Source organism: Akebia trifoliata, chromosome 2, assembly GCF_017979445.1.
Source record: "Akebia trifoliata isolate Shusen 1 chromosome 2, ASM1797944v1, whole genome shotgun sequence".
NCBI classification, from domain to species: Eukaryota; Viridiplantae; Streptophyta; class Magnoliopsida; order Ranunculales; family Lardizabalaceae; genus Akebia; species Akebia trifoliata.
This window is the reverse complement of record NC_141376.1, coordinates 31,162,218-31,188,708: the sequence shown is the minus strand read 5'-3', so window position 1 is coordinate 31,188,708 and position 26,491 is coordinate 31,162,218. Positions and strand designations below refer to the sequence as shown.

At 34.1% G+C, this 26,491-nt stretch overlaps 2 protein-coding genes across 6 annotated transcripts; both read right to left on the bottom strand.

Annotated features, from left to right (window-relative positions):
• Nucleotides 1-3,350: 3,350 nt before the first annotated feature.
• LOC147410134 (uncharacterized) lies at nucleotides 3,351-7,690 on the bottom strand. 3 transcript variants are annotated; one of them, XM_086432367.1, is made up of 3 exons: nucleotides 7,506-7,690; nucleotides 7,116-7,295; nucleotides 3,351-3,797 (listed from the first exon to the last, which is right to left on the bottom strand). In XM_086432367.1, exons 1-3 carry the CDS (start codon nucleotides 7,530-7,532, stop codon nucleotides 3,543-3,545), a joined length of 462 nt encoding a protein of 153 aa, XP_086288493.1. In that variant the 5' UTR covers nucleotides 7,533-7,690; the 3' UTR covers nucleotides 3,351-3,542. The 3 variants fall into 3 exon arrangements, with proteins under 3 accessions (XP_086288493.1, XP_086288494.1, XP_086288495.1); XM_086432368.1 differs by having other exon boundaries at nucleotides 7,116-7,289; XM_086432369.1 differs by lacking the exon at nucleotides 7,506-7,690 and adding an exon at nucleotides 7,379-7,402 and having other exon boundaries at nucleotides 7,116-7,289.
• Nucleotides 7,691-11,704: 4,014 nt separating this feature from the next.
• LOC147410133 (uncharacterized) lies at nucleotides 11,705-19,112 on the bottom strand. Of its 3 annotated transcripts, none has more exons than XM_086432366.1 (6): nucleotides 18,975-19,112; nucleotides 18,718-18,818; nucleotides 18,531-18,619; nucleotides 17,922-18,003; nucleotides 12,429-12,549; nucleotides 11,705-11,945 (listed from the first exon to the last, which is right to left on the bottom strand). In XM_086432366.1, the coding sequence occupies exons 1-5, from the start codon at nucleotides 19,009-19,011 to the stop codon at nucleotides 12,436-12,438; spliced, it is 423 nt and encodes a 140-aa protein (XP_086288492.1). In that variant the 5' UTR covers nucleotides 19,012-19,112; the 3' UTR covers nucleotides 11,705-11,945; nucleotides 12,429-12,435. The 3 variants fall into 3 exon arrangements, with proteins under 3 accessions (XP_086288492.1, XP_086288491.1, XP_086288490.1); XM_086432365.1 differs by having other exon boundaries at nucleotides 11,705-12,019; nucleotides 18,483-18,619; nucleotides 18,975-19,111; XM_086432364.1 differs by having other exon boundaries at nucleotides 18,483-18,619; nucleotides 18,975-19,111.
• Between the last annotated feature and the right edge of the window lie 7,379 nt (nucleotides 19,113-26,491).

Here is a 26,491-nt window from a genome sequence, read left to right as displayed (position 1 = left end):
AGATCAGTAATTTGATTTAGACAAGAATCAAACTTAGGTTGTTGGTGTCATAACTTAAAAATTTATCAACTAAGCTTTGCTCGTACTTGCTCCTTTTTTAAGTGGATTGCATTTTAAGTTGTTAAAACTAAAACCACGACTAATGATTTTCTGATGCACCACTTTTACAAAACTCGGAATGCATAGAATCATAGATCTTTTTTTTGTGTATCCCAAGGCAAATGATCTACGATTCTGCAAATGGGGGCGTATGTGAGAGGGGGGCTCATATTATTACTACTAAAACGATAGTTTAAAAACTCAACTTGGCTAAATGAGCTAATTTTAACTGGGCCGAGTTGCTTTGGTATCCAATCAAGTTGAGTGGATATGGCCTAGTTTCTAGTCAACTCAACGAGTTCAGAACTGTTCTTACAGCCAAACTGGTGAAAAGTAGAATGGTCAGGCAATCTGGAAAAAACTTTAAAGCGGAATTTTGAAGCGGCCCTTTTCATTGAATTACACATGGCATTTCTTAAGGAGGTATTCCAAATTTTGACAGAAATTTAGGGGTGTGAAATAACTTCAAAATGCCATGTATACTGTAGCAAGAAGGGTTTCTTCAAAATTTTGAAGAGGCCTGCCCAACTCCAAAGTCGGACTCACCCAATAGTGGTGGTCACGTGCCCTTTCCGGCATGTTCATGGACATTCGAAATCCAATAATTTTATTTTCAAAAATGAAAAATAAAAAAAATTGGGAAAATTACTTAAAAGACTCTGATGAAAGAATTTATTTTTAAATAGTCCCTATGTTTTGGGTGATAACTTGATAGTCTATTTAGTAAATTTTTTATTTTTTTAGCGGTACCTCATTATTGTCAAGCCCACCGCTTTTTATTTCTTGTCGAGCTCTCCACTTTTTATTGTTGAGTTTTGACATTTTTTTATTGTTGAAGTTTTAACATTTGTACAACTCAACAATAAAAATGGTGAATTCAACACTGATAAAACTTACTAATTTTCAATTTTTGAATTTTTTTTTATAATTAAAATACATAAAAAAGATTGACCGAAAATTTGAGATAACGAATTGTCTTGATGATTTCAAACCCAAAGAACCATTCTTGGTCGATTTTTGTAGAAAAATGAAGTAAAAAAGAGGAAAAAAAACCTTAGATATTTACATTCGTCTTTAAAATATTTAAATAAAATCCTTCAAAATAATTTCTTCTTCCTTCTTAAATCCTTATCAACGGAATGGAGTCCCCGAAATTCGATTGGGATGCCAAAAATTCATTTTTTTTATTTATTTATGAAAACAGTGAGTGGGAACAATTATTAGGCCATCCAATCATGAGAAATTTGGGATATGAGGTTCAAAAACTAATCAGAAAGAAAAGTTTTACTAAATGAATTATTGAAACCTTAAAACTTAGAGAGTAATTAGAAAGAACTCCCTCCCAAAGGTCCTCCAAGTAATTTTTGCTAAAAACTAAGGCTTTGTTTAGTATATCGTAAATACTAGTTATACAAATTACAGAGTGTAGTTACTTCCATAATTTATGGCAGCTCTACAAGTGCTTTCTAGCAACTCTTGAATTATTTATTTATTTATTAATGTTATATTTGTAGTTTTTGATTAATATTCATAAATATATTTTTATTTTATTTTAGTATCTCATATTCTTACTAGAAAAATGGGATCCAATAGGCATAAACTCTATGAGCAACTCCTAAAAAGCATCAAATTGAAAAATATCAAGCTTTCATCTCCAATCCTACACATTAAAATGAGTACATAAACGACTACCTGATTCGTAGAAAATGAAATCAAATAATATTTCAAGTATTTTGAAATAGTGCAAATTAGTGTTTGGTTCAATTAGCGTTGCAATTGTACTATCTATTCAATCTAAGTCCATTCGACGTGTAGAAAAAAACCTACAATGATCCACAAAAGAACCCAAAAAATGGATGATGTTAAGAGGACTATTGATGACTATTTGTTGGGGTAGGAAATCATTTTGGTAGGTCAAAGTAATAGTGATCTCGATTTCCTACACACACACCATTGCCCTCAGTGACTTACCTATGAATGCATCATCGACGCCCTCCCTTGAGGGTGAGTTAGGGACATGGTTTTAAATTTTGTCCAAGACCAAGACGACTCGTCCTATACGTCTCAGACGAGATTTAAAACCATGGTTCATTTGTCTCATTGTTGAACGAGAAGACTCAAATGTATTGGAAAACTTGTCCGAAACAAATCGATCTCGTTCATGGACGAGACGAGACGTCAAAATGAGTTTTAAAACCATGGTTAGGGAAGGTATGTGTATAATGGTTAGAATGATTTATATGGTTTGCAGCATTAATTCAAACACCATTACTTGAATGATTCCACAATCATCTTAATCCCAACAAAGCCAATCGTTCGTGTTTCAAATCAAAATAAATGACCAAGAAAAAGGAGAACTTAATCATTTTGAGGGAACCAATACTTTCTTGATGACTTCAAATTGTGATCGACATCGTAAACCAAAGTCAAATTCTTTTCTACAATTATAAACTACCTAAACCTACTTTCAAGAATCCAACTCAAAGTGGTCACTATTAAAAGAAAAGAATGAGATTTTACCTTCTCATTTATTTTCTTTTCATTTTCTCTAATATATTTTGGAACGGAACGACTTGATAACACATTTGAACCCAACTTCAAAATTAAACAAACAACTAAACCTAAACCCAATCAACAAAACAAAATTTATCAAAATTAATGGAGCATATAATTCTCTCCCCTATAATCAAACCATTCTCCATGGGAACGGTTCCTCTGTAGCGCCAATTTTGTGTAGCTCTTGTTCTATAGCCCGTAGAATATCAGATTGAATAAAAATAACAAGTCAACCCTTTTTAGCTTATAGAATATCGTTGTTGCTCATAGAATATCGATGGTGTTCATCTTGGTGTTATTTTTTAATAAAATCACTTATGGTGTAAAGTATATATATTCATGGACTTCAACCTCTTAGGGTAATTTTGATTTATTTATTTGGCTACCCCCCAAACAAACACTATATTTACGTTTATTGATTTAGAAGCCTCAATTTTCTAATAGAGAAAATTGAGTAAAATAATCAAACCATGCAGGGAACAAGTGATGATTATTTCATCAAAACCCAAGGTTGAAGATGAAGGAATTTTTTGGATAAAAAATTAAGGGATATTCGGTCATTGTCCATTAGCCACTCAAAGAAGACAGTGGTCAAGGGGTATGATAAATAATACTCCATTTAGATAGGGTATGTCAAAATCTTGATAACAAAAGCCCAGAGTATTGTGACTGTTTTGAATACATCAGAAAGAAAATTGAACAACAACAAAATTTTCAACGTCGAACATTTAAATAAAAATTATGTGAAAATGATTAGTTTAAATATATACTATACATAAATATGAATCCCCACAAATTAATATAGTTCATGTCCTCACTAGCATTTTGAAAATCTTAAAAACTAGAATAATCTAATTCTATAGAGCTGCATTGTACCTCATATTACCCTAAGACTCGGACTCATCGCACTCTTGAAGCACTTGGAAAATAGTAGTACTCTGAGTCGGTGGAAGAGGAGGTGAAGGCCGTCGGAATAAGTGTGGTGTTGTATCTTCACGGGTAAGTGTGTGATGCCTCTTACGCACTGCTTGTGCTGGAGGTTCAGTGGCCACCACCACCATGCCATCGTCATTCACCACCGATGATATCTCTCCTCTTTTCCTTAAGCTTTCAGTGAATCGCTCCTTCCGCATTCCTCCATTCTTTTCAATGAATCACAAACAAAATAAATAAATAAACGCCACAAGAAAAAAAAATGGGAATTTTTTTTTTTTTTGGTCATACATTATTGCAGAATATGTTAGTAATTGCAAATATCAGAAACTAATTATTTTCTTAGGTGCCGGGTTGTGGTTGTGGTCTTTCGTAAAACTAAGTCTTGAAACTGGGAGAGAAACTGTTGTTATGGGATTTCATAATATGATATACGAAAAGAGATGAATAGTTAGTACTCTGAGTGACTGCAGTACGGGAGAGAAACCCGTTACCTAGTTTTAGTTCACTCTGACACCGCGTAGAGTTCAACTAAACCAAGAGATCAACCCGAATGGGAATATTTTGTTGATTTTTCAAAGAAGATTTGAAAAATATGCACCTATAACTCAAATCAGTGTGGGCAAGGCAATGGCGAATCATTACACATGAAATGGAGAAGGATGGTATGTCATTTTGAAGGGTAATTCATCATTTTCTGTGTTGAGGCACGCCATATGCTTGGATTTTATGATAGTAGGGAGTTCTTTGTGATAAAAAATAATTTAGGATTTGTAGAATTATAGGAGGATTAGTGACTCCTGTGTCATTCATCCATTGATAGGTCAGACGCATTAGATTCAGGGATGTGATGTTGTTCTTATTAAACTTAAACATAGTTAGGAGGAAGGAAGGATGCAAAACAACATAAGCTTTTCACGTGTGGACATGAAAAATACCTATGAACTCTCTGTTTTCACCATTTGAGGTCTTGGCATTCGATGCACCTCACGATAATACCCAGATCTGCCACTTAAAAGAGGGGGTGAGGGTATTTGTGCAAACCAATCCAATTACAGAGAAGACAATGTCAAAAAGTGGAGAGTGTGGGGGCATGATAATTTTTGTACAATGTGATGCATGAGAATTCCACAGTAAAGCTTTGTTGGAGTTTGTAGATGACAATGCTGTTCACAAATCAATTGTACTCAAGCAACAGTTATACACATGAGATGACAGGAAGGTACAGGTATTTCTGTGTATCTGAACAAATTAAATTGTATTGCATTGGTGAGTATTGATGTTGAGATGGAAGACGGAAATAAAGGTACTTATTATGGAATTGTTCCATGGGAAGGATTCGACTGGGTTAGATGAAGTTATAGGTCCTGAATCTCAAATGAAATAAGGAGAAAAAATGTCCTAGTAACGGTTCTTAGGCAAAGGGAGGCCAACGGAAAATGAAAATATAATTTGTCGGAAGTATGAAAAAACAGGACACTTCATGAAGAATTGTAGGAAAAGAAATTGAAGGGGTTCAACCAATAGCTCTGATTTTACTAAGTCAAGGAAATTCCCAAGGCCAAAGATGAAGCTAACTGGTAGAAGAATTGTCCTCGGGTTCTAAGGAAGAGTAATATAGGTGGCTATTTGCAATTCTTTACCTCAACGTGGTTGGACACTTGACGTCAGACATCATACAAGTTCACAAAGATGATGTTTTAGTAACTATGAAGAATGTGAGGGTTGAAGGATGACGATGGGCGATAAAAGTTACAAGTTCACTGGATGAAGGGAGTTGTAAAAATTCTTTAATGGCCATGAAGTAAGTGTTGAGTGTGAGATGTCTTGTATAATGTTGCGCTATGCAGAGTTCGGAGGTGCAGGGGCCAACGTCTATTGACAAACCAGTTATCCCAAAAGACCAATCTGTTGGGGAAAGACGCAACTATGAATATAAGAAGGTCACAGGCTAAACAAGGGTATGTAATGTGAGCATGTAACAACAGGGAGCGAAAGTGCGATACACATCACACAACACTCCCCTTCACACATAAGAGTGGAAAGAATCGAACCCGTGACCTATATGAACCTAGCACTTTGATACCATGTTGACAAACCATTTACCCCAAAAGATCGAACTATTGGGGAAAGGTGCAACTATGAATATAAGAGGGTCACAGGCTAAACAGGAGTACGTAACATGAGCACGTAACAACCAGGAGCGGAGGCGTGATATACAACACTCAACAACGCCTAGGGTTACAAAAAGGGTAATCTTGTAATATTTTCTTAAGGATTTTCTATTTTTTGGGGATTTCTGTTTTGGGGAGATAAACGTGTTTGAGCAACTCCTGACTTTATAAATAGAGATCTCTAAGTTTGTAAAACTTGAGAGAAAATAGTGATTGTTCTTGTTCTGATTCGTGGATGTAGGCACACTACCAAACCATGTAAATCCCTGTGTTTGTGCGATTGTTGTCGTCTTTGTTGTTCTGATTTTTCACAGTAAGTTCAAAGTGGAAACTTGTACAAGTTATTAGAGTGGAAACTTGTGCAAGTTATCAGGGTGAGCAATGGTGAATGCAGGTGGATTAGTTCCAAGGAAAGTAGGGAGGCAACAAGGCTACAAGGCTACAAGGACTTCGTGTAAGAAAGTTATTGCAAGTAGAGTTAACATAAGGAAGCATACAAATATGAACCCAAAGCAAACCCTAAGCTTAGATTATCCAAGCTCAAGTGTGGCTTGGACTTGGTCAATCATCTACATGGATGATTGGGCACCCACTAACAATGTGTTTGAATTGAGAGAATGGAGAGAAAAGAAAAGAATTTTTATTTTTGTCTCTCCATTTCTCTTGTTTGGATTGTTAAGTAAGGAGAGAAAAGAAAATTAATGGAGAGAAAAACGGGTCAGTTTTTCCTCACTTTTTTCTCTCCAAATCAAAGAGAAAATAAATGCTCATGACTAATAAGAGTACTTAAAATTACAACTCTACCATTTTTTCTCTCCAAACTTAAGTTTTCCTATTGTTAAACCAAACAAGAGAGGAAAAACTAGATTTCTTCTCTCTTTCTCTTTTTTTTTTTTCTTTTAATGAATTTCTTTTCTCCTCATTTCTCTCAATCCAAAAAAAGCGTAAGTGTAGGTTGAGATGACGATTGGAGTGAGTTTTTTTTTTTCCTTCCATGGGGTCAGGGCGTGCAACCATAGGGACTAGTCCATATCCCAAAAGAGATGTGGGATACCTTATGTTAAAAAAAAGAATAATAATAATAAAAAATAAATCGAAACAACCACAAGTAGGAAAAGGTTGGATATTAAAGAAGAATTTATTGGAACTCAAAAAAGCATCTTAAGAGTTCAAAGAGACATATTTTAACACATAATTTGCAAACTAAAAATGGAATCCTCCAATAAAAATCTTTAAGAAATACTAACTACATTGTGTAAAAACTACTTAATCTCAATTAAAAGGAATTTGAACAGAACTCATCATTGATAAACAACAAATAAAATGATGAAGACAAGAATGTAACATTCTTACATCTAAAATGGAAGAATTGGGAGGCATTGGGCATTTGATGGGGCGGTCTTCATCAGGTGGCGGCTCCAACGGGTGTCCAATGGGCTTAAACACTGAATTGGGTTCCATCCCATTAACATCACCACCGCTACCACCAATTTCATCTCTCAATGGAACTTGGGTTTCATCTTTTTCCTGAAACTTATATATTAAAAATAAAAATAATAATAATTATATATGAAACCAAGAAATAGAAGAAAACCACAAGTTCAGAATTAACAAACCAACATCATCTCATTAACCTAAAAGCTTTTAGGAAACATTTCACAAAACCCAGATTCAATGATCAAATTTTAAAAATAATAAATAATAAAAATAAATAAAAAAGGAGAGAGGGGGAAGAAGTCTTACAAATCCATCCCCAGATGAAAGACCCATATATGAATAAATGAATATTAGCTTCTGCCAGGCACACACACCTCTCTCAATCTCAAGATTGAAGAAAATCTCTCTCTCTCTCTCTTTCTCTTTCTGGTATGTGAGAGAGACTGAGAAAGAGAGAGAGAATCTTACTGTTTCCCTCTCTTTTCTTGCTTTTTCATTTTTATATTATTGACACCTTTTTCTTTCTCTGTCTTAATTCTCAAGCTTTTTCTATTTTCGCTTTATTTACAAACGCTCAACAAACATTTGAAAATGACACCGCGTAGCAGTTCTCGCATCGTTCCTCGCGATCCACGTTTTGAAATGCAGAGAAAATTCAACGGTTTTTACATAAGGACGACGGAAAGTCGTACTCTGCTACTAAGCTGTTAAGTCTATACTTGACACGTACTGGAAACCTCAGAGGGCCCCACTTTTGGCTTTTGTTGCAGGGGTTGGTGAATAAAGCACACCACCACCACCTTGTCCGGACTCCTGATGCGTGTACTTACGTAGTTTTACTTGTTTACCGAGTCGACTCAGACGAGTCAAACAATAATATATTAAAATTTTAAAATAAATAAAAATTCTTCACATATTTTTTTATGTATAATAAAAATAGGGAAAACTATTTAAAGGACCTTCGGATAGGGATTTGTTTCTAAATAGTCTATAAGTTTCTAACGATAGCTTAGCAGGACATTTAATAAATTTTTTCTTTTTAAATGCCCCTGAACCTCATCTCTCAAATTTCTCACGATTGAATGTCCTAACCGTTCATGATTATAAAAGAGGGCTGCCGTCAACATCAAAAAATTTACTTATTACATCTAAATTTTTTAAATTATTTATCACACCCCAATTAAAGATTAAAATACACCCTTCAAACATTACAATGGTTTGGCTCAAATTAAAATCTCAATATTACACAATATAATTAGAGTTGTTCAAACAATTTCAATAATTGTTTACAATTATGATTAGGCTAATTTAAAACCCTAAACCCAAAAAATAGTAATTTAGCATAAATAAATAAAGTAAAAATAAAAAGAGAGCCTCTATTGGCACCCCTACTTTTACTTGTTCTTAATCATTCATTTATTTTCTTTATTTTAATTGGAGTGTAATAAGTAAAATTTGAGGTGCCAATAGTAATTCTCTTAAAACTGATTCCAAATTGAGATGACTTTGGCAAGTTATCCCAATCTCAGAGTACATTGCCTTGTTTGAGATCTGAGATGATTATGGGTTTCGTGTTTTTTAATATGAAATAATTGATATAAAATTATTTAAATCAATTTAAACAATTTATTTCGATGGATCTGAGATGACACTAACAAGTCAACTCGGTCTCCCTTAGGAAAAAAAAAAAAAAAGCTGAAATATCGGACTTTAAAACCAAGTCTAGATAGAAACACCCAAAGAGAAGAGGATGCCAATGGATTGGATCATACCTAAAAATGATAATTAGGATCTAGGTTTCAATAAAGATTGGATCTGATGAGATGATAATATGTGAATTTTTTATATAAAATTACATCATATACTTATAATATATAAACAATTTGGATTCAATCTAATAAGATAAAGATGGAAATCTGACCCAATCCAATTTTAAATCATTGACAGCCCTACTAGAGTCGTATTCTGAAATGGCCATGGGAACATGACAATTCTTGAGATAAGTGGGTATGAATCAAAAGCATGGTTTCAAAACCCCATTTGACATTTCGTCCATGGACAAGACCGTGTTATCTCGGACGAGACAATCCATTAAACTCGATTTATATTGATTGATTTACATATATGTAAATTAAAATAATTATAATTTTGAAATAAAATAAGATAGATTAGAAAATGTTTAGACATAAAATGATGTTTTATTAGTCATCATCGTCTAGAATGATTCTCATGAACTCTTGAGACATGATACCTTCATCCTCAATTACATAAAAATTCCTCTCTCTAGCTCCTAATTGAGCCAAGAAATCAGTTGTTCTATTAGTCTCTTTCTAGTCGAACTCAAAATTACGAACGGCAAAGGAGGTGGCTACAAGTTTAAAATTGCCTCTACTTCTTCCAAGTACTTCTAAGATACTTTGATTTCACCCTTAATTGATTTTATGGAGTATAAGGAATCAGATGAAGTTAAGATTTAGTTAAAACCTCTTGATTTTGCATACCCCATAGCTTCCTTTATTGCTTTCAACTCAATGGAGATTATATCATCATCTTCACAACCAGCCCAAGCAGCAAATTTTATATTACCCATATGATTTCTCTCCGTAAAACCCAAACCAGCTCCCTCATGTAAGAGTGATCCATCCGTGTTAACCTTCAAGATACCTTCTTCGGGGCATTTCCATAAAATGCTTTTCACTTGCTCTGGAATATGTGTTCATCTACAATCCCATCTTTGTAAGAATTATAATGTATTCGGATCAATCTCCAACTCCACTCCATCAAACATGTTTTTTATATCAACCACAATCAATTGAAAGATAGAATTGCTCGCCTGATCAAGAAGCAATATTGTTCCTCTACGATCCTCTCACACTATTCAATAATTTTCTTATCATTCATTCTTGTTTATTTATTTCATGTCCTTTATCGAATATTGAGCAAGCTTTGGGCACTGAGGCTGCAGTCAAATAAACAAGTGTTAAGCATTAGAACTTACTAGTATTTTTTGCTATACACATCGAAAATGTCGCTTCTTGAAGATTGTTGATGCGGCATATGAAAATTATCGAGATTGAGAAGAATTAAGTGTGTCCTTTAGGTAAGGAAAAGAAAAAGGCTAATTATCTTCTCCGACCGACCAATGAAATTAGATATCTAATTGAAATTCACTTTGCGTTATAAATTAAATTCCAATCTCTTTTATTGTAAATGAAAAATCTTTCAGTACATCCACCCACAATTTCCAAACAATCCTTTTCAATTGAAATATCAATTCAAAAAAATCATTCCATCATCAAGGCATGTAACTAAAATGCCACTTGTCCAATACTAACTATAGCTCATCAATAGCTTTCATTTTCATCATACCCAACCTTTAAAGCATTGTCAACAATAATTAAGAACATCCAATAACAATAATAACTATAACTCACCAATAGATTTCATTTTTGTTACACCTAATTTTTTTTTAGAGCACCATCAACTATCTTCAAAAAATTCAATATGAAATGTTGTTAAGTATTAAAATTTCTCAAATAAATACCATTAACAATAATTCACTTAGGTTTGGCAAATTTACGAACACCTAACATATAATTCATCTAACCATTCACCAAACCATAAATCAAGCATCAACTCATAATCTAAGCATCAATTAAATATCAATGAATATAAATGAATGGTTTTTTTGGGTGGATTAATGATTGACTAACAGCAACTCCAATTCTGTAAAATCTGAACACTCACTAATGATGAATCATCATCAATGATTATCCCAACAAACTGATTCTAGATCGCCTCTCCCTCAATTATTGGATCTTGTTATGCATTACCGATGATTCTTTGGATTAATTATAGTAATGAGAAAAGAAAAAATAATAAAAACAATTAATTAATGATAATAAAACTTATTTATTATTTATTATCGTAATAAAAAAAAAGAAAAAGTAATAAAATAAAATAATAATAATAATAAAGCCTACATTACTATTTTTTGTAACAATAAAAATAACACTTAATAATTTAAAAATAAAATAAATAATTAAAATTTGAAAAAAAAATAATAATAAATAAGATTTTGTCTTGAATCTCAATTAGGAAGTTAGCTTTTATATAAAAAAAGTTCCCTCCATATTTATTTTATAATAAATAAGTTTGATTTTAGAGTGGTCCAAAGTAGTTTGGGTTGGACTTTGTAACTCATGTAAGTAGCCCACTTTTTTGGTGCTCTAAGGAAGATGGGTTTTTCTAGAGTTAGAACTTTAATTCCATATCATCATTGAGAGATCAAAAAAAGATATCAAGGGTTAGGATTCCACTCCAATTGCTTACAATTGAACCTTAGATCATGAATCATTCAATCATCTCCCAAAGTTAAATCTTTGAACGACCTTAAATCATTCAATCATTCAATCATGATATCCCTGGACAAGGTCAAGAAAAAAACCAATGCGCCACAAGAGAGATGTTGGTGCTGCCAAACAGACCCTTAAACAGCCTGACAGTGGAGAAAAAGCAAAAGATAAATAGAATTCCTTGTATAATATGATTTTAACATGATTTGATTACTCATCAATTGTTAAAAGGTCAAAACCATCCAGTCCGCTGATACAACGACCATGGAACAGATCATCAATCCTTGGGTGTGAGTTTTTTAACTCCCAATCTTCTTGTTGTAGTCAAACTCCTTGTATCTACACCTAGTTTGCAACTCTAATTTCAAGTACAAACCACCTTCTGATGCTTCTGTAGGTAAGAAAGTAACAAAACAGCACGTAAATAAACTAAAGCTAAATAAAGAGCCAATGTAACCCAGAATCCTGCATATAAACATAAACCAGAACGAAAAAATATGAGAGCTTATATTGCCAGACCAACTTTTGCTTATAACACACCCTAAAGATGCTTCTTGAAGAATTACCAACACCCCTTCTCAATTGCTTCCTCAATTTGTGTTTCTACTCGGTCATAAAATCTCTTCAAGTTCTAAAAAGACTAGTTATGAGAGAAAAAGTGATTGAGGAAGAAATCAAAAGTTGATTTGTGTGTGAACAAGGAAGAAATCGAAGGTTAGTTGCTGTCAGATCAATGTCACATTTGCTCCTTCTTCCCTCTTTTTTTTCTCCCTTGTCTCAAGAAAAAAAAATTGGTGTAATATTGATCAAAATTGGTGTGTTATAAGTAAAAGTATCTGGCATGTAACGGGGGCATGCTTTGTTTCGAGATTGCCTTTGGATCATGCAGTTTTCCGCAGCAGCAAAGCCAACAAATAACAGAGAGCTGCATCGACAGATGATAGTGCAACAATAAGCAAGGCCACAAGAACAAGAGTGAGAGTTGCAGTCTTCAGCTGCAAAGAGAAATCCGAGTTAAAACAAGCCCTTCTTTTCTTTTTTCCTTTTTTTTTTTTACTTTTTCGTTGTGAATTGAAACTAATCCATAATCTTGGATGAATGACAGTAAATATTTACAGATAAGTATGTTAGAAATTTAAAAAATCAAAGGTTTCCTATATTTTCCAACAAAAACATTCTATAATTTTTACACAAGAAAGAGAGGCTAGGTCAAATAAGAGGTAGCATGACATATTTGTCAAAGCAAAAGATAGAGAGCTGAAATAGGCACCCCAACTTATACTTATTACACCCCAATTTCTGAAATTATTTATCACACCCCAATTAAAGGTTAAAACACATTCTTCAAACATTACAAAGGTTTGGCTCAAATTATAATCTCAACATTACAAATCATTATAATTTATAACATTCGTTCAAACAATTTCACTAGTTTTTACTGATTATAGGCTCATCTAAAATCCTATCCTCGAAAATAGAAATATAGCAACAAAAAAAAAAAACATGAGAGTTTCAATTGGCACCCCAACTTTTACTTATTCTCAATTGTTCACTTATTTCTTTTTTTTTAATTGGGGTGTATTAAGTAAAAGTTGGTGTGCCAATAGCAGCAATTGATATATGGCAGCTGCTAATATAATGGCAAGAGAGGTAACCAGGGTGTTTTATAAGAATTTTCACGATTTATTCATCAATATGGTCATTTGCAAGCCAGCTTTTCAAAATCTCGAAAAGCTCATGTTTTTTCTTTCATTCATTTTGAAGTATCTCAGCAGTGTTACCTTTAATATCAACGGAGCTTGTAAATCATTCAACCCCGAACAGAAACCCAAAAGGTGATGATATGTCATTCATTTAGCGAGAAATAAGATCCTTTATAAATAAATGAGATCTTTCCAATAAAAGACAAAAAAAGTGACATACATGTGGATCATAGATCCATTGTGCTGATCTAACCACGTGTTTACTGTTATTTAGATTTACTAGGGAAAATAACTATTGGACATTGACTTGGTCTTGCTACATTTGACAGGTTTTTTCACAATCTAGAGCCACGTCTTTTGTTATGGAAAGTTTGTTCATATCTACTTTCACCATCTCAATCCATGTTCTTCTAAATAATTCAACTAACATAGTCCTTCTATCCTAGGCTGAAGCAGCCTTAATTGAATGTGTCCAAACCATCTCAATTAACTTGCTCTTAGTTTATCGACTATTGGAGCTGCAATTGCATTTTCTCGATACGTGCTCATTTCTAATTTTATCTTGGGTAAATTACACTTTGACCCTTTGTAGTTTGGTATAATTCCATTTTGATGTTTTGATAATTGCACTTACCTCCCTTATAGTTATCCAAGGGGGTCACTTAACCCCCTTCCGCCAAATTGCTGTCAACTTAACAGTTAAATTCCTTTGATAAATACCATTATGCCCTTCTTAAAATGTTATTCTTTTTTATAAACAAAAATATGCCAGTGAAAAAATGAGTCCAATGAATGCCTAGGCAGCGGCATTTCAATTATTGTTTTAGAATTTGTTTTTTCTAATAAAAAATAACATAAAATATGAGGGTAAATAGTAAAATAACATCTAAATTTTGACCCCATCAGTGAAAGGGGAGGTAAGTTCAATTATCAAAATGTTAGGGGGTTAAAATGGAATTATACCAAACTATAGAGGGTCAAAGTGTAATTTACCCTTTTATCTTTCCTATTCTTTACACTCATCCTCAGGTCCGCTATGCGCAATTTATCAACGTGATGCTTCTTGACCGCCCAAGCTGCTCTTAATTCAGTCACATAGTACTCACACCACCACTTCAACCATCAGATCTAATTATATAGGCAACATCTCCTCAATCTCTCCATCTTTAATGTACAATATATCCAAGATAACGAAAACAGCAGCTTTGGGGTATTTCTAGACCATGAATTATATTAGGCATCCCTCTTCATGGATGTCAGTACTAACTAGATACCTGGGGCATACAACCAGATCTAATGTGCCTCCTTTTGGGGCCCACTTGCGAAGTTTAGGGTTGATGATCCATACATAACGGATTTATAATTGGTCATACATCCAGCTGAGTTGAACTCATTCCAGAAACAGTTTTGGTTTCCAAATTCTATTTTTCCAGATTGAGTTTCTATTAGTATCTATTTTAGGTTCAAATTGGTTTACAAATTGAGTCTAGACACATTTAGGTAGTTTGCATTTGTGGTTTGCCTAGTTTGAATGCATTAGGGCCTATTATTTGGAAAGTTCATTACACATTAGGACCTAAATTCTCCTATAAGTACAGTGATCCTACTTCATAACCCCTTTCTCTCTAGATTCCTAGTTTGTTTTTCCCCACTTATGTGATCCGCTATTAATCCTTTAGCCTTTCTTAACCTAGAAGGCTATCCTTTATCTTCCCTTCCAATATCCCACCCAAGTCTACATCCACAATTCAGGCCCACACTACCCCATATGGTTACCATACTTGCCATGTATAAACCATAATCGACTCCTCACAAGCAAAGACTGGTTGAGCCATTATTTCTTCCTAGAAACAGTCCACCTGAGCACAGCATCATGCCATGGCCCATTTTTTTTTTCTTTTTATTGTTTTATATAAATAAATCAAAATTTTCTTAAGGAAAGAAACGCAAGCCAGTTGCGATAACCAGACAAGCGATCCAACCTGCAAACTGACCAACTAGACACCACCAATACAACACACCCAATCCCATCTTCCTATAAAATTGTCAAAAAATACCCCTTGAAACTTGTTAAATGACTTACACCAACAAAATAGGCAGCCTAAGATGGAGATGATGATGTCTTGCACCTCTAGCCAAATACCCATCTCAAGCCTCATAAATAGAATTCTTTTTTTCCCCCTCTTTTATAGGCAAAAAGTTTAGTGGTTAGTAATTTATGGGTGAAGGCGGGCTTTGAACCCAGGTCGTGGTATCAACACTCACAGACATTACCAACTTAGCAAGATGACACCTTCTCTAATAAATAGTTACCTTTACCACATACCTTAAGTCCGTAAACTTTAGCCCTTTCCAGACCTAATTTCTGCACTCCTAGAAGTCTTCCTAATAAAACTGTATTGTCCTATAAATCCCAACTCTATAATGTTCTTAATATGTGAACCTGTAAAGGAGTAATTCTTACTCTCCAGACTCCTTTTTTGGCACTCTCACTTCTTTTCTTTTTGACATCAAAGCAGTTGTCTGAGACAAAACACCAGTGTCCTTGGACTTATATTACTAATATAGATATGAGGTTTGGACTTTTTTTTATGTAAGGGATATCCGCCTGCACTGTTTGGGATCACACATTATTTAGGACTGATTAGCCTATAATTCAATGCTGGAGAATGATAGAAATCAGTTTACGTGAAACAAAATGTCTGGTCGAGTGTTCCCATATAGTGTATTTGCAGTTTGATACTTTGATATGTGTGATGGTATCTGCACCTACATCAAGATGGACTCTGAAGACCCACTAAGTAGGTCTAACACCATCTTTAACATCGAAGTTAAGTTGGATTAAGCTTATCCGAGCTAGCAAAATTTGGTCCCTTTTAAATGAATGACACAAATGAACTCTCTTCACAGCATCCTGCAATCCTCCAAATCAAGGTCAAAGCATCATGCTTTTTTTCCCAAGAAAGTTTAAATGCCTCATCCTTTACAATGTTGACTCCAAATACTATTTAGACTTGAAGAAGTCATCTTCTTAGAAGGAAATGCAGAAAGTTGTAGAAATTTTATAATCAACATGTTTTGGGGTTCAATGCATTAATGATGTTAGGTCTTACTCCAATTACATTATATTTTTTCCTAGCTCGCTCCTCAATTAATTTTTTGGTAGGTAGAGAGTTTGATCTCAAAAGCAACTTGTAAATCTTCAAATCAGCTTGAACGTACATTATAACTAATTTATAGTTACAATAGTTGTGTATATAAATTTGTTATATAACTTGTGAAGAGTAAATCATTTGAATTTGTATCAGTACTATTTCCATTATTATAATTTATAAGGTTCAGTTCCTCTAGCCCATTATATAATACCAAGCATGTCAACTCCACTTTTGGTAATTTGTTCTGGTCCTAAGGTGGCTTTCTATCTACTTGTAAGAACAAGGTTACAGAACTTGTTATTGAGGAATTGAACTGTGAACCGGTTCAAATCGAACCAGTTTGCAGTACGGTTCGTTCTTGTTTCGTGAAACTCAATGAACCAAGCGACTTCATCATTTTTACTTTAATTTTTTTTTACATCCCCTCTGCATATTAATAATATTTGAGATATCCCCCTAATTTCCAAACTAATAGTATGCCCCCATTGACCTTAAGTCTATATTGGTAGACTCATGAAAATTGATCAAATACCCTCATCTTCAACCTGTAAATAGAAAATCCAGAATTTTTCTTTCCAAAATCTATCATCTTCAACATTTTTTTTACCCTACTCATCACTTCAACCTTCAAATACCCTCATCTCTATGTACCCTACAATCTGGGTTCATTCTTGATTGGCGAACCACGAACAGCGAACCCAAATTCAAACCAGGTGAACCCATGAATCAGTTAACATAGATCTAGAACTATTTTACCTCTTTGATTTGTTCTTAGGCTATTAATTTTAGCATATTTTACTTCAACCGTGTCATTTCGATGTTATTTTCAACTTATAGCTCCAATGACATTCTTTTGTGAAAGCACATAATCAAAACTATGGTTCACGAAAACTATAAGGTCAAGATGAAAATTATCAAATACACAACAAAGACGAGAGCAATTTAATGACTGAAGTTCTCTTTATCAAACATGAAATGAGGAAGAATGACTAAAGGCCTGTCAAGTTGTACCCTAGAAGCAGGAATCCTCTACCTTGCATGGCGCACCTACATCGGAATCCTTCCAATCACAAGACAGTTACACTTCTAGATTTTTAGAGAGATTCTATTTTTTTTATAGAGAGATTCTATTGCCACGACAACTTTTGCTAATGACACCCCCATTCATATTAAATCACTAAAGAACTAGCATACATCTAGGGGTGGCGTTAACAAAAGTTGGTGTGGCAATAAAAACATTTTTTTTATTCTGCTCCCCTGCCCAAACCGCTTCATGGCGCTTTTGGTAAACAATGGTACTACCATAAAATATAGTTGGCAAAATTTTCAGAATTTGCCAAATACATTTGTTAGGGTAAAACGATCAACAGGTGCCATCGATATCAGAAGAGATATAGTTTATGTTAATCTTGTGTCGTGTAGTTACCATTCTAAATGAACTATAAAACTACTCTTAGCATAGAAGAAACAAGTATATAAAAAATAATGGAAAGACCAAGAAATACAAACCGTGCTTTGGAAGGTTGGCCACTCTATATACTTCAACTGACCAGGTTGCTCATACAGAAATACAACCAAGGACCTCAAACCCCTACACGAAAATCAAATACACTAAGTTTGTACATGATTGCAAATAAAATGTTTTCTTGAGCAAATCAATTTCCTAAAAAGTGGCCTTAAAAAAATGGCTTTCCTTAGAAAATGTTTGCTAATTGTTGATAGCACTTAAACAAAATTTCAAAAAAAGCTAATTTTTAGTTGAAATGGTGAGGGTAACTGTGCAAAAATCCTATCAGGATCTTCGCACCGACAAGAAAATCATTCTCCCACAGTCCCACGGGATTGAGTTGGATAACATTTTCACACCAAGATGGAAAAAATGGTTTTCCCATGAAAATATGATTTCAAACACCTGCAAATCAGCCAGGAAAATCGAATTTTCCAGGATAAATAACAATTTCCACCAAAGAATTGAACAAACCAGGCAATAATAATTGATTTTCTTACAATCTAACACCTGTATGTTCACAATCATTGTAACTAAATTAAGAACATAAAGAAGAACAATACCAAATGGTTTCTTTAGTTAAAGTAACCCAAAAGGGCTCGTCCTCGAACCTCACTTCTCGATGATTCCTTCCTGATGAGGCAGCACATTTGATGTGCGTACGTTCCGAAATCGATCTTCGAACACTTATTCCTGAAGTCTGGAAGATCAATTGGGGAAAAAAAACCAGAATTAAAAACGAAATAACAATAAAAAACAGACAATTGGCTACCCAAAAAAAAAAAATGAAAATTTTACATATCCGGGCATAGAACAAATTGGGTTAGAATCTCCAAGTCTGGTAAGCTTGAATCTCTGAATTTGAAAAGGTGGTTTAGGACTAGTGAGATGGATCAAACCTACAAAGAAGAGAGAAGATATATGTAAAAATAAAAATAAAAATCAAGTTTTTATAGACTGAGGACATGTTGCATAGCCATTTTTGGACTAAACAGAAGATTAAAAAAACAAAAAAATTAAAAAATAAAATAAAGATGGATTTGATGAAGAAGAACCTGAATATTTTAGCGAAAATCCAGCAGAAACTATCATTGTTAGAAATTTCTTGAATCTCTTTTACAATACCCTTCGAAGAACATAGAGGTTTAAAAAGAAAGGTTTCTCCGTCGAGTTGACTCGTTCGAGACAATGCATATGAGTCGAGTCAAATCGTTTTAAGTTGAGTTAAATCGTTTATTTTGATTTGAAATTAACTGTTACTATATATATTCTTAGCTGAACTATTACATTTTTTTATTATTATTATGAGATGAATAGGTAGATGTGGAGCCAAAATCTTTTTCAATATAAATAAAATTAATAAAATTATTATTTTAAGTCACAAAAATTAGTTATTTTATATAAAACTACAAAATTTGTGCTCACGCTGATTTCTCATAATTATTGAAAAATTCTAACCCCAAACAACATTTGATACCCAAAGAAATATGAATGTCTGTGAAATTGTTTTGAACCTAATAAATGTGTGTTTTTCTCCCATCTCAATTATAGATTTATTTTTCCTTTAAGGGTAAATTACACTTTGACCCTTATAGTTTGGCATAATTTCATTTTAACCTCCTAATGTTTTGATAATTGCGTTTACCTCTCTTTTTTTTGTGTGTGTGTGTGTCAAAAGCGTTAAAATTCAGATGTTATTTTACTATTTTACCTTTTTATTTTATTAAAAAAAAAATTAAAGAGAGCAAAATGATCTTTATAAAAAGGAACCTAATCGTAATTAGGTTGACGACAATTTGATGGAAGGGGTAGGTGAGTCCCTTAGATAATTATAAAGGAGGTAAGTGCAATTATCAAAACACTAGGAGTCAAAATGGAAATACATCAAATTATAAAGGGTCAAAGTGTAATTTACTCTTCTTTTAATTGGAAAATACCATATATTTTATTTCAGTCAAAGACCTCAGAGCTTGATCTAAGCTCCTCACATAAGAAGTTACGGGAAGCATGCACGGATCCACCTCTCATAATTAGAGTCACAGATGAGTTGTATTCTCAACTCAAAAAGAATAGGTTTCTAGAACTGTGATAAATCGAGTAGCAAAACATATGGGGAGAGAGGCGAGGGAGCAGGGACAAATGGGGCACGCAATTAGTTGAAAATATAGTGGTGTCTTAAAATTCTGTGAGGGAATTGCCCCCACCAACTCCTTACTAGCTCTGCCCCTACATGACAGAGCTTTCAGTCATTTATTAGAAGGGACTATGATTATTCATTGCGATTGGTCCACATCTTTGACAAAGGTGAAATCACGATTTTCTAGTGGGGGGAGGGGGGCAAAATATTGTTAATAATAAAGTTGAAGAGGTTAGAGATGACCGATTTTGGAAAGAAAATTCAAGGGTTTCTATTTAGAGATTGAAAAGAAGTGTATTTTGGTCATTTGTCATTAGTCTATGAGAGAAAACCCAAGAAAAGGGAAGCATTGTCCTCAGTTTAAAACATAAGGTATCTCAAATACGTACCAAAAAAATGCCTGCATGCCCCTTTGACCATGGTCTCCTCCAATAGGTTAATGCAAAATGATGTCATTACCCTCATTTTCAACCTGAAATCTTTTCATTTGATTTCTCTTCCCTAAACAAATCTTCAACCTCTTGAGTAAAAAAAATTAAATGTAAAATTAATCCACTCCAACTATCAAATCTAAAGAACAACATAGGATTTTTGAATTAGAAGATTATGAGGGTTTTTTTTTTAATAGAAAATTTTAGGATTTTCTACAAGGAATTGCGGTGATGTTCAAAATGATGGATTGAAGATGAAATTAATAATTCTAATTTAATTTGCTATAAAAGTTGAAGAGCCTAAATATGAATGATTTTAGGGGAAAAAATATTTAAGGGTTTTTTTTTATTGCAGGTAGAAAATGAGGGCATTTATGTTCTTTTTTGCTACTCTAGTAAAAAAGAATAAGTTCAAAGTGGCATGTCATCAATTTGAAAACTTTAAGGATATGTTAAATAATTACCAATTGATAGAGGGGTATCTAATCATCCAAAAAAAAAATGGGGAGGGGGCAACAAGCCAACAAGGTCAAAGTGGGTATGTTATCAATTTGAAAACATAGGTTGGGTGTCTCAAATATCTGAAGGGAAGGGAGGGAAGGGGGTGGGGGTGACAGGTTTTAGGGTTTGTGGAGCCTGATAGTACTGGTCATTAAAGAGGTATTGTTAATTTTAGCCATGCTTCTTTACTGATCAAGCTATTTACCTGGAGGGTATATATATATATATATATGGGTCCCGTTCAGCAACAAACATTTTGGCAAAACATTTTTCAAAACATGGGTTAGAGTTTTGGAATAGGCTGATTTTTGGTGAGGATGATCTCTACGGTGAGGAGATCATCCTCACAAAAAATCTGCCCATTCCAAAACTTCTAGCCCTAGTTTACAAGTTGAAAAATCGTGGATCGTCCATTTTTTGTAAATCATTTTTGATGGGGTTAGAAGTTTTGGAATGAGCTAATTTTTGGTGATGATGATCTCCTCACCGTAGAGATCATCCGCACCAAAAATCAGCCCATTCCAAAACTTTTAACCCATGTTTTGAAAAATGTTTTGCCAAAATGTTTGTCAAAATGTTTGTTGCTGAACATTTCCCTATATATCCATATATATATATATATATATATATATATATATATATATGGGTCCCGTTCGCCACCCTTAGTTTTACCACACACTTTAACAAACGCGTTTTGTCTTACATGGGTTAGAAGTTTCGGAATGAGCTGATTTTTGGTGAGGATGATCTCTATGGTGAGGAGATCATCCTCACCAAAAATCAGCTCATTCCAAAACTTCTAACCCCATCAAAATTGATTTACAAAAAATGGACGGTCCACGAATTTTCAACGTGTAAACATGGGGCTAAACATTTCGGAATGGGCTGATTTTTGGGGAGGATGATCTTCTAATCATAGAGATCATCCTCACCAAAAATCAGCTCATTCCAAAACTTCTAACCCATGTAGGACAAAAAACGTTTGTTAAAGTGTGTGGTAAAACTTAGGGTGCTGAACATTTCCCTATATATATATATATATATATATATATATATATATGGGTCGGGTTCCTGCAACACACATTGCGACACACATATAGACAACGTGTTTGTCTTATATGGGCAAAAATATTTGGAATGAGCTGATTTTTTGTGAGGATGATCTCTGTGATGAGGGAATCATCCTTGCAAAAAATCATCCCATTCCAAAACTTGTAACCCCATCAAAATTGATTTACAAAAATTGGACGGTCTATAATTTTTCAATAAAAATCGGACGGTCTAGAAGTTTTGGAATGAGCTGATTTTTGGCAAAGATGATCTCCTTACCACAGAGATCATCCTCACAAAAAATCAGCCCATTCCAAACATTTTTGCCCATATAAGACAAAACACGTTGTCTATATGTGTGTTGAAATGGTTGTCGTTTGAACCTGATCCTATATATATATATATATATATATATATATATATATATATATATATATTATATATATATAATATGGGAAATGTTCAGCAACAAACATTTTGACAAACATTTTGGCAAAACATTTTTCAAAATATGGGTTAGAGGTTTTGGAATTGGCTGATTTTTGGTGAGGATGATCTCTACGGTGAGGAGATCATCATCACCAAAAATCATCTCATTCCAAAACTTCTAACCCATCAAAAATGGTTTACAAAAAATGGACGGTCCACGATTTTTCAACTTGTAAATATATGGCTAGAAGTTTTGGAATGGGCTGATTTTTGGTGAGGATGATCTCCTCACCTTAGAGATCATCCTCACCAAAAATCAACCCATTCCAAAACCTCTGACCCATGTTTTGAAAAATGTTTTGCCAAAATGTTTTGCCAAAATGTTTGTTGCTGAAAGGGACCCTATATATATATATATATATATATATATAGGGTCCCTTTCAGCAACAAACATTTTGGCAAAACATTTTTCAAAACATGGGTCAGAGGTTTTGGAATGGGTTGATTTTTGGTGAGGATGATCTCTAAGGTGAGGAGATCATCCTCACCAAAAATCAGCCCATTCCAAAACTTCTAGCCATATATTTACAAGTTGAAAAATCGTGGACCGTCCATTTTTTGTAAACCATTTTTGATGGGTTAGAAGTTTTGAATGAGCTGATTTTTGGTGATGATGATCTCCTCACCGTAGAGATCATCCTCACCAAAAATCAGCCCATTCCAAAACCTCTAACCCATATTTTGAAAAATGTTTTGCCAAAATGTTTGTCAAAATGTTTGTTGCTGAACATTTCCCATATATATATATATATGGGTCCCGTTCGGCACCCTAAGTTTTACCACACACTTTAACAAACGCGTTTTGTCCTACATGGGTTAGAAGTTTCGGAATGGGCTGATTTTTAGTGAGGATGATCTCTATGGTGAGGAGATCATCCTCACCAAAAATCAGCTTATTCCAAAACTTCTAACCCCATCAAAAATGATTTATAAAAAATGGACGGTCCACGATTTTTCAACGTGTAAACATGGGGCTAAACATTTTGGAATGGGCTGATTTTTGGGGAGGATGATCTTCTAATCATAGAGATCATCCTCACCAAAAATCAGCCCATTCCAAAACTTCTGACCCATGTACGACAAAAAACGTTTGTTAAAGTGTGTGGTAAAACTTAGGGTGCTGAACATTTCCCTATATATATATATATAGGGAAATGTTCAGCACCCTACATGGGTTAGAAGTTTTGGAATGAGCTGATTTTTGGTGAGGATGATCTCTATGATTAGAAGATCATCCTCCCCAAAAATCAGCCCATTCCGAAATGTTTAGCCCCATGTTTACACGTTGAAAATTCGTAGACCGTCCATTTTTTGTAAATCAATTTTGATGGGTTAGAAGTTTGGAATGAGCTGATTTTTGGTGAGGATGATCTCCTCACCAAAAATCAGCTCATTCCAAAACTTCTAACCCCATCAAAATTGATTTACAAAAAATGGACGGTCCACGATTTTTCAACGTGTAACATGGGGCTAAACATTTCGGAATGGGCTGATTTTTGGGGAGGATGATCGTCTAATCATAGAGATCATCCTCACCAAAAATCAGCCCATTCCAAAACTTCTAACCCATGTAGGACAAAAAACGTTTGTTAAAGTGTGTGGTAAAACTTAGGGTGCTGAACATTTCCCTATATATATATATATAGGGAAATGTTCAGCACCCTAAGTTTTACCACACACTTTAACAAACGTGTTTTGTCTTACATGGGTTAGAAGTTTTGGAATGGGCTGATGTTTTGTGAGGATGATCTCTATAGTGAGGAAATCATCCTCACCAAAAATCAGCTGATTCCAAAACTTCTAACCCCATCAAAAATGATTTACAAAAAATGGACGGTCCACAATTTTTCAACGTGTAAACATGGGACTAAACATTTCGGAATGGGCTGATTTTTGGGGAGGATGATCTTCTAATCATAGAGATCATCCTCACCAAAAATCAGCCCATTCCAAAACTTCTAACCCATGTAGGACAAAAAACGTTTGTTAAAGTGTGTGGTAAAACTTAGGGTGCTGAACATTTCCCTATATATATATATATAGGGAAATGTTCAGCACCCTAAGTTTTACCACACACTTTAACAAACGTTTTTTTGTCCTACATGGGTTAGAAGTTTTGTAATGGGCTGATTTTTGGTGAGGATGATCTCTATGGTGAGGAGATCATCCTCACCAAAAATCAGCTCATTCCAAAATTTCTAACCCCATCAAAAATGATTTACAAAAAATGGACGGTCCACGATTTTTCAACGTGTAAACATGGGGCTAAACATTTCGGAATGGGCTGATTTTTGGGGAGGATGATCTTCTAATCATAGAGATCATCCTCACCAAAAATCAGCCCATTCCAAAACTTCTAACCCATGTAAAACAAAAAACGTTTGTTAAAGTGTGTGGTAAAACTTAGGGTGCTGAACATTTCCCTATATATATATATGGGGGGCGTTCATGGCCAACTTTTTAGCAAACTTTTTGGCAAAACATTTTTCAAAACATGAGTTAGAGGTTTTGGAATAGGCTGATTTTTGGTGAGGATGATCTTTACAGTGAGGAGATCATCATCACAAAAAATCAGCCCATTCCAAAACTTCTAACCCCATAAAAAACAGTTTACAAAAAATGGACGGTCCACGATTTTTCAGCTGGTAAACATGGGTTAGAAGTTTTGGAATGGGCTGATTTTTGGTGAGGATGATCTACTCACCGTAGTGATCATCCTTACCAAAAATCAGCCCATTACAAAACCTCTAACCCATGTTTTGAAAAATGTTTTGCCAAAAAGTTTGCCCTTGAACGCTACCCTATATATATATATCTTCACTTTTCAATATAAGGGCGTAATCCATAAATACAAATTTTCTTTTTATAGCGGAATCGATGTGATCTGTGGTCATACCTCAATCTTGAGGAAACCACATAAAAATCTTTGTCTGATGGCATCTTACTTCAATTTTTCTTTATTTGTTGTTCTTGGATTGATTTCTCTATTGCGGGAACACGACTAAAGGGCTTTGCCACCAACTTTAAAAATGCAGGGACATCTTAAATAATCACCAAATGTATGGGATATTTGAATCACAAAAAATTAAATAAATTAGCCCCTCCCCCCTCTACCTTCGACTAGTGACTTCTTGTGACCTGCTCAACTCCCTTTCTTCTATATAGTTCTGTTCCATAAGAGTTATCTTGAATGGATTTTTTTTTTTGCTCATAAATCTAATAAGAGATGATCTGAATGTCATGCAATTAGTGGAATCAATTAAAATTTATTTTTAGAACTTCAAAAGATTTGTAGTTTTTTTAGAGCTATCTGCAACACAACTAGAAGGATATGTCATCATCTTTAAAAACACAAGACTATCCTAAATAATCACCAAATATAAGGGGTATTTGAATTAAAAATAAATAAAAATTGCCCCCTCTTAGCTTTGCCCCTACCTTCGACCAACAACATCTTGCGACCTACCCAACTCCTTTGATTGTCATGCAGTTAGAGAAATCAATTAAATACGATTTGTATGAGAATGATTTGTAGGTATTTTAGATCTATCTAATGGTGAACTCGACTAGACTTTGTGTAAGATCCTCCACGAGGATGGTACTACTAGATTTTATATTAGGTTGTAGTTAGTTTGGGTTTGCCTTATCTTTGATAACCATTAGAGAGAGAGAGAGCTTCAAACGATTTGTAAACTTGTTTGTCAGTATGGGTACATTTCACATAATTTTTCTTTTTCAAGGGTCTAACATCAACATATTTTCAATTTTATGTGAAGCTCAGAATATGGTCTTAAAATCATAGGCGATCGAGATGACATATCTGAATTACTCATCACATGGATTGATCCAAGGTCCAAAATGACTCATCTAATATTCTGAAAATCTTGGTTCATTTAATGAAAATTCCACCAACTTAATTATTTTTTAAAGGTAAAATACTTATATTTTTCATGATTGAAATATT

What these genes read in the sequence shown, in the direction of transcription:
- LOC147410134 (XM_086432367.1), bottom strand. Translation starts at nt 7,532, where the DNA reads ATGGGTCTTTCATCTGGGGATGGATTT. An exon ending in TTTCATCTGGGGATGGATTT is followed by an intron (nt 7,296 to 7,505) that starts GTAAGACTTCTT and finishes TTAATATATAAG; the next exon opens with TTTCAGGAAAAAGATGAAAC. An exon ending in CCAATTCTTCCATTTTAGAT is followed by an intron (nt 3,798 to 7,115) that starts GTAAGAATGTTA and finishes TTCATTGAAAAG; the next exon opens with AATGGAGGAATGCGGAAGGA.
- LOC147410133 (XM_086432365.1), bottom strand. Translation starts at nt 19,011, where the DNA reads ATGATAGTTTCTGCTGGATTTTCGCTAAAATATTCAG. An exon ending in ATTTTCGCTAAAATATTCAG is followed by an intron (nt 18,819 to 18,974) that starts GTTCTTCTTCAT and finishes TCTTCTTTGTAG; the next exon opens with GTTTGATCCATCTCACTAGT. An exon ending in TTTGTTCTATGCCCGGATAT is followed by an intron (nt 18,620 to 18,717) that starts GTAAAATTTTCA and finishes TTGATCTTCCAG; the next exon opens with ACTTCAGGAATAAGTGTTCG.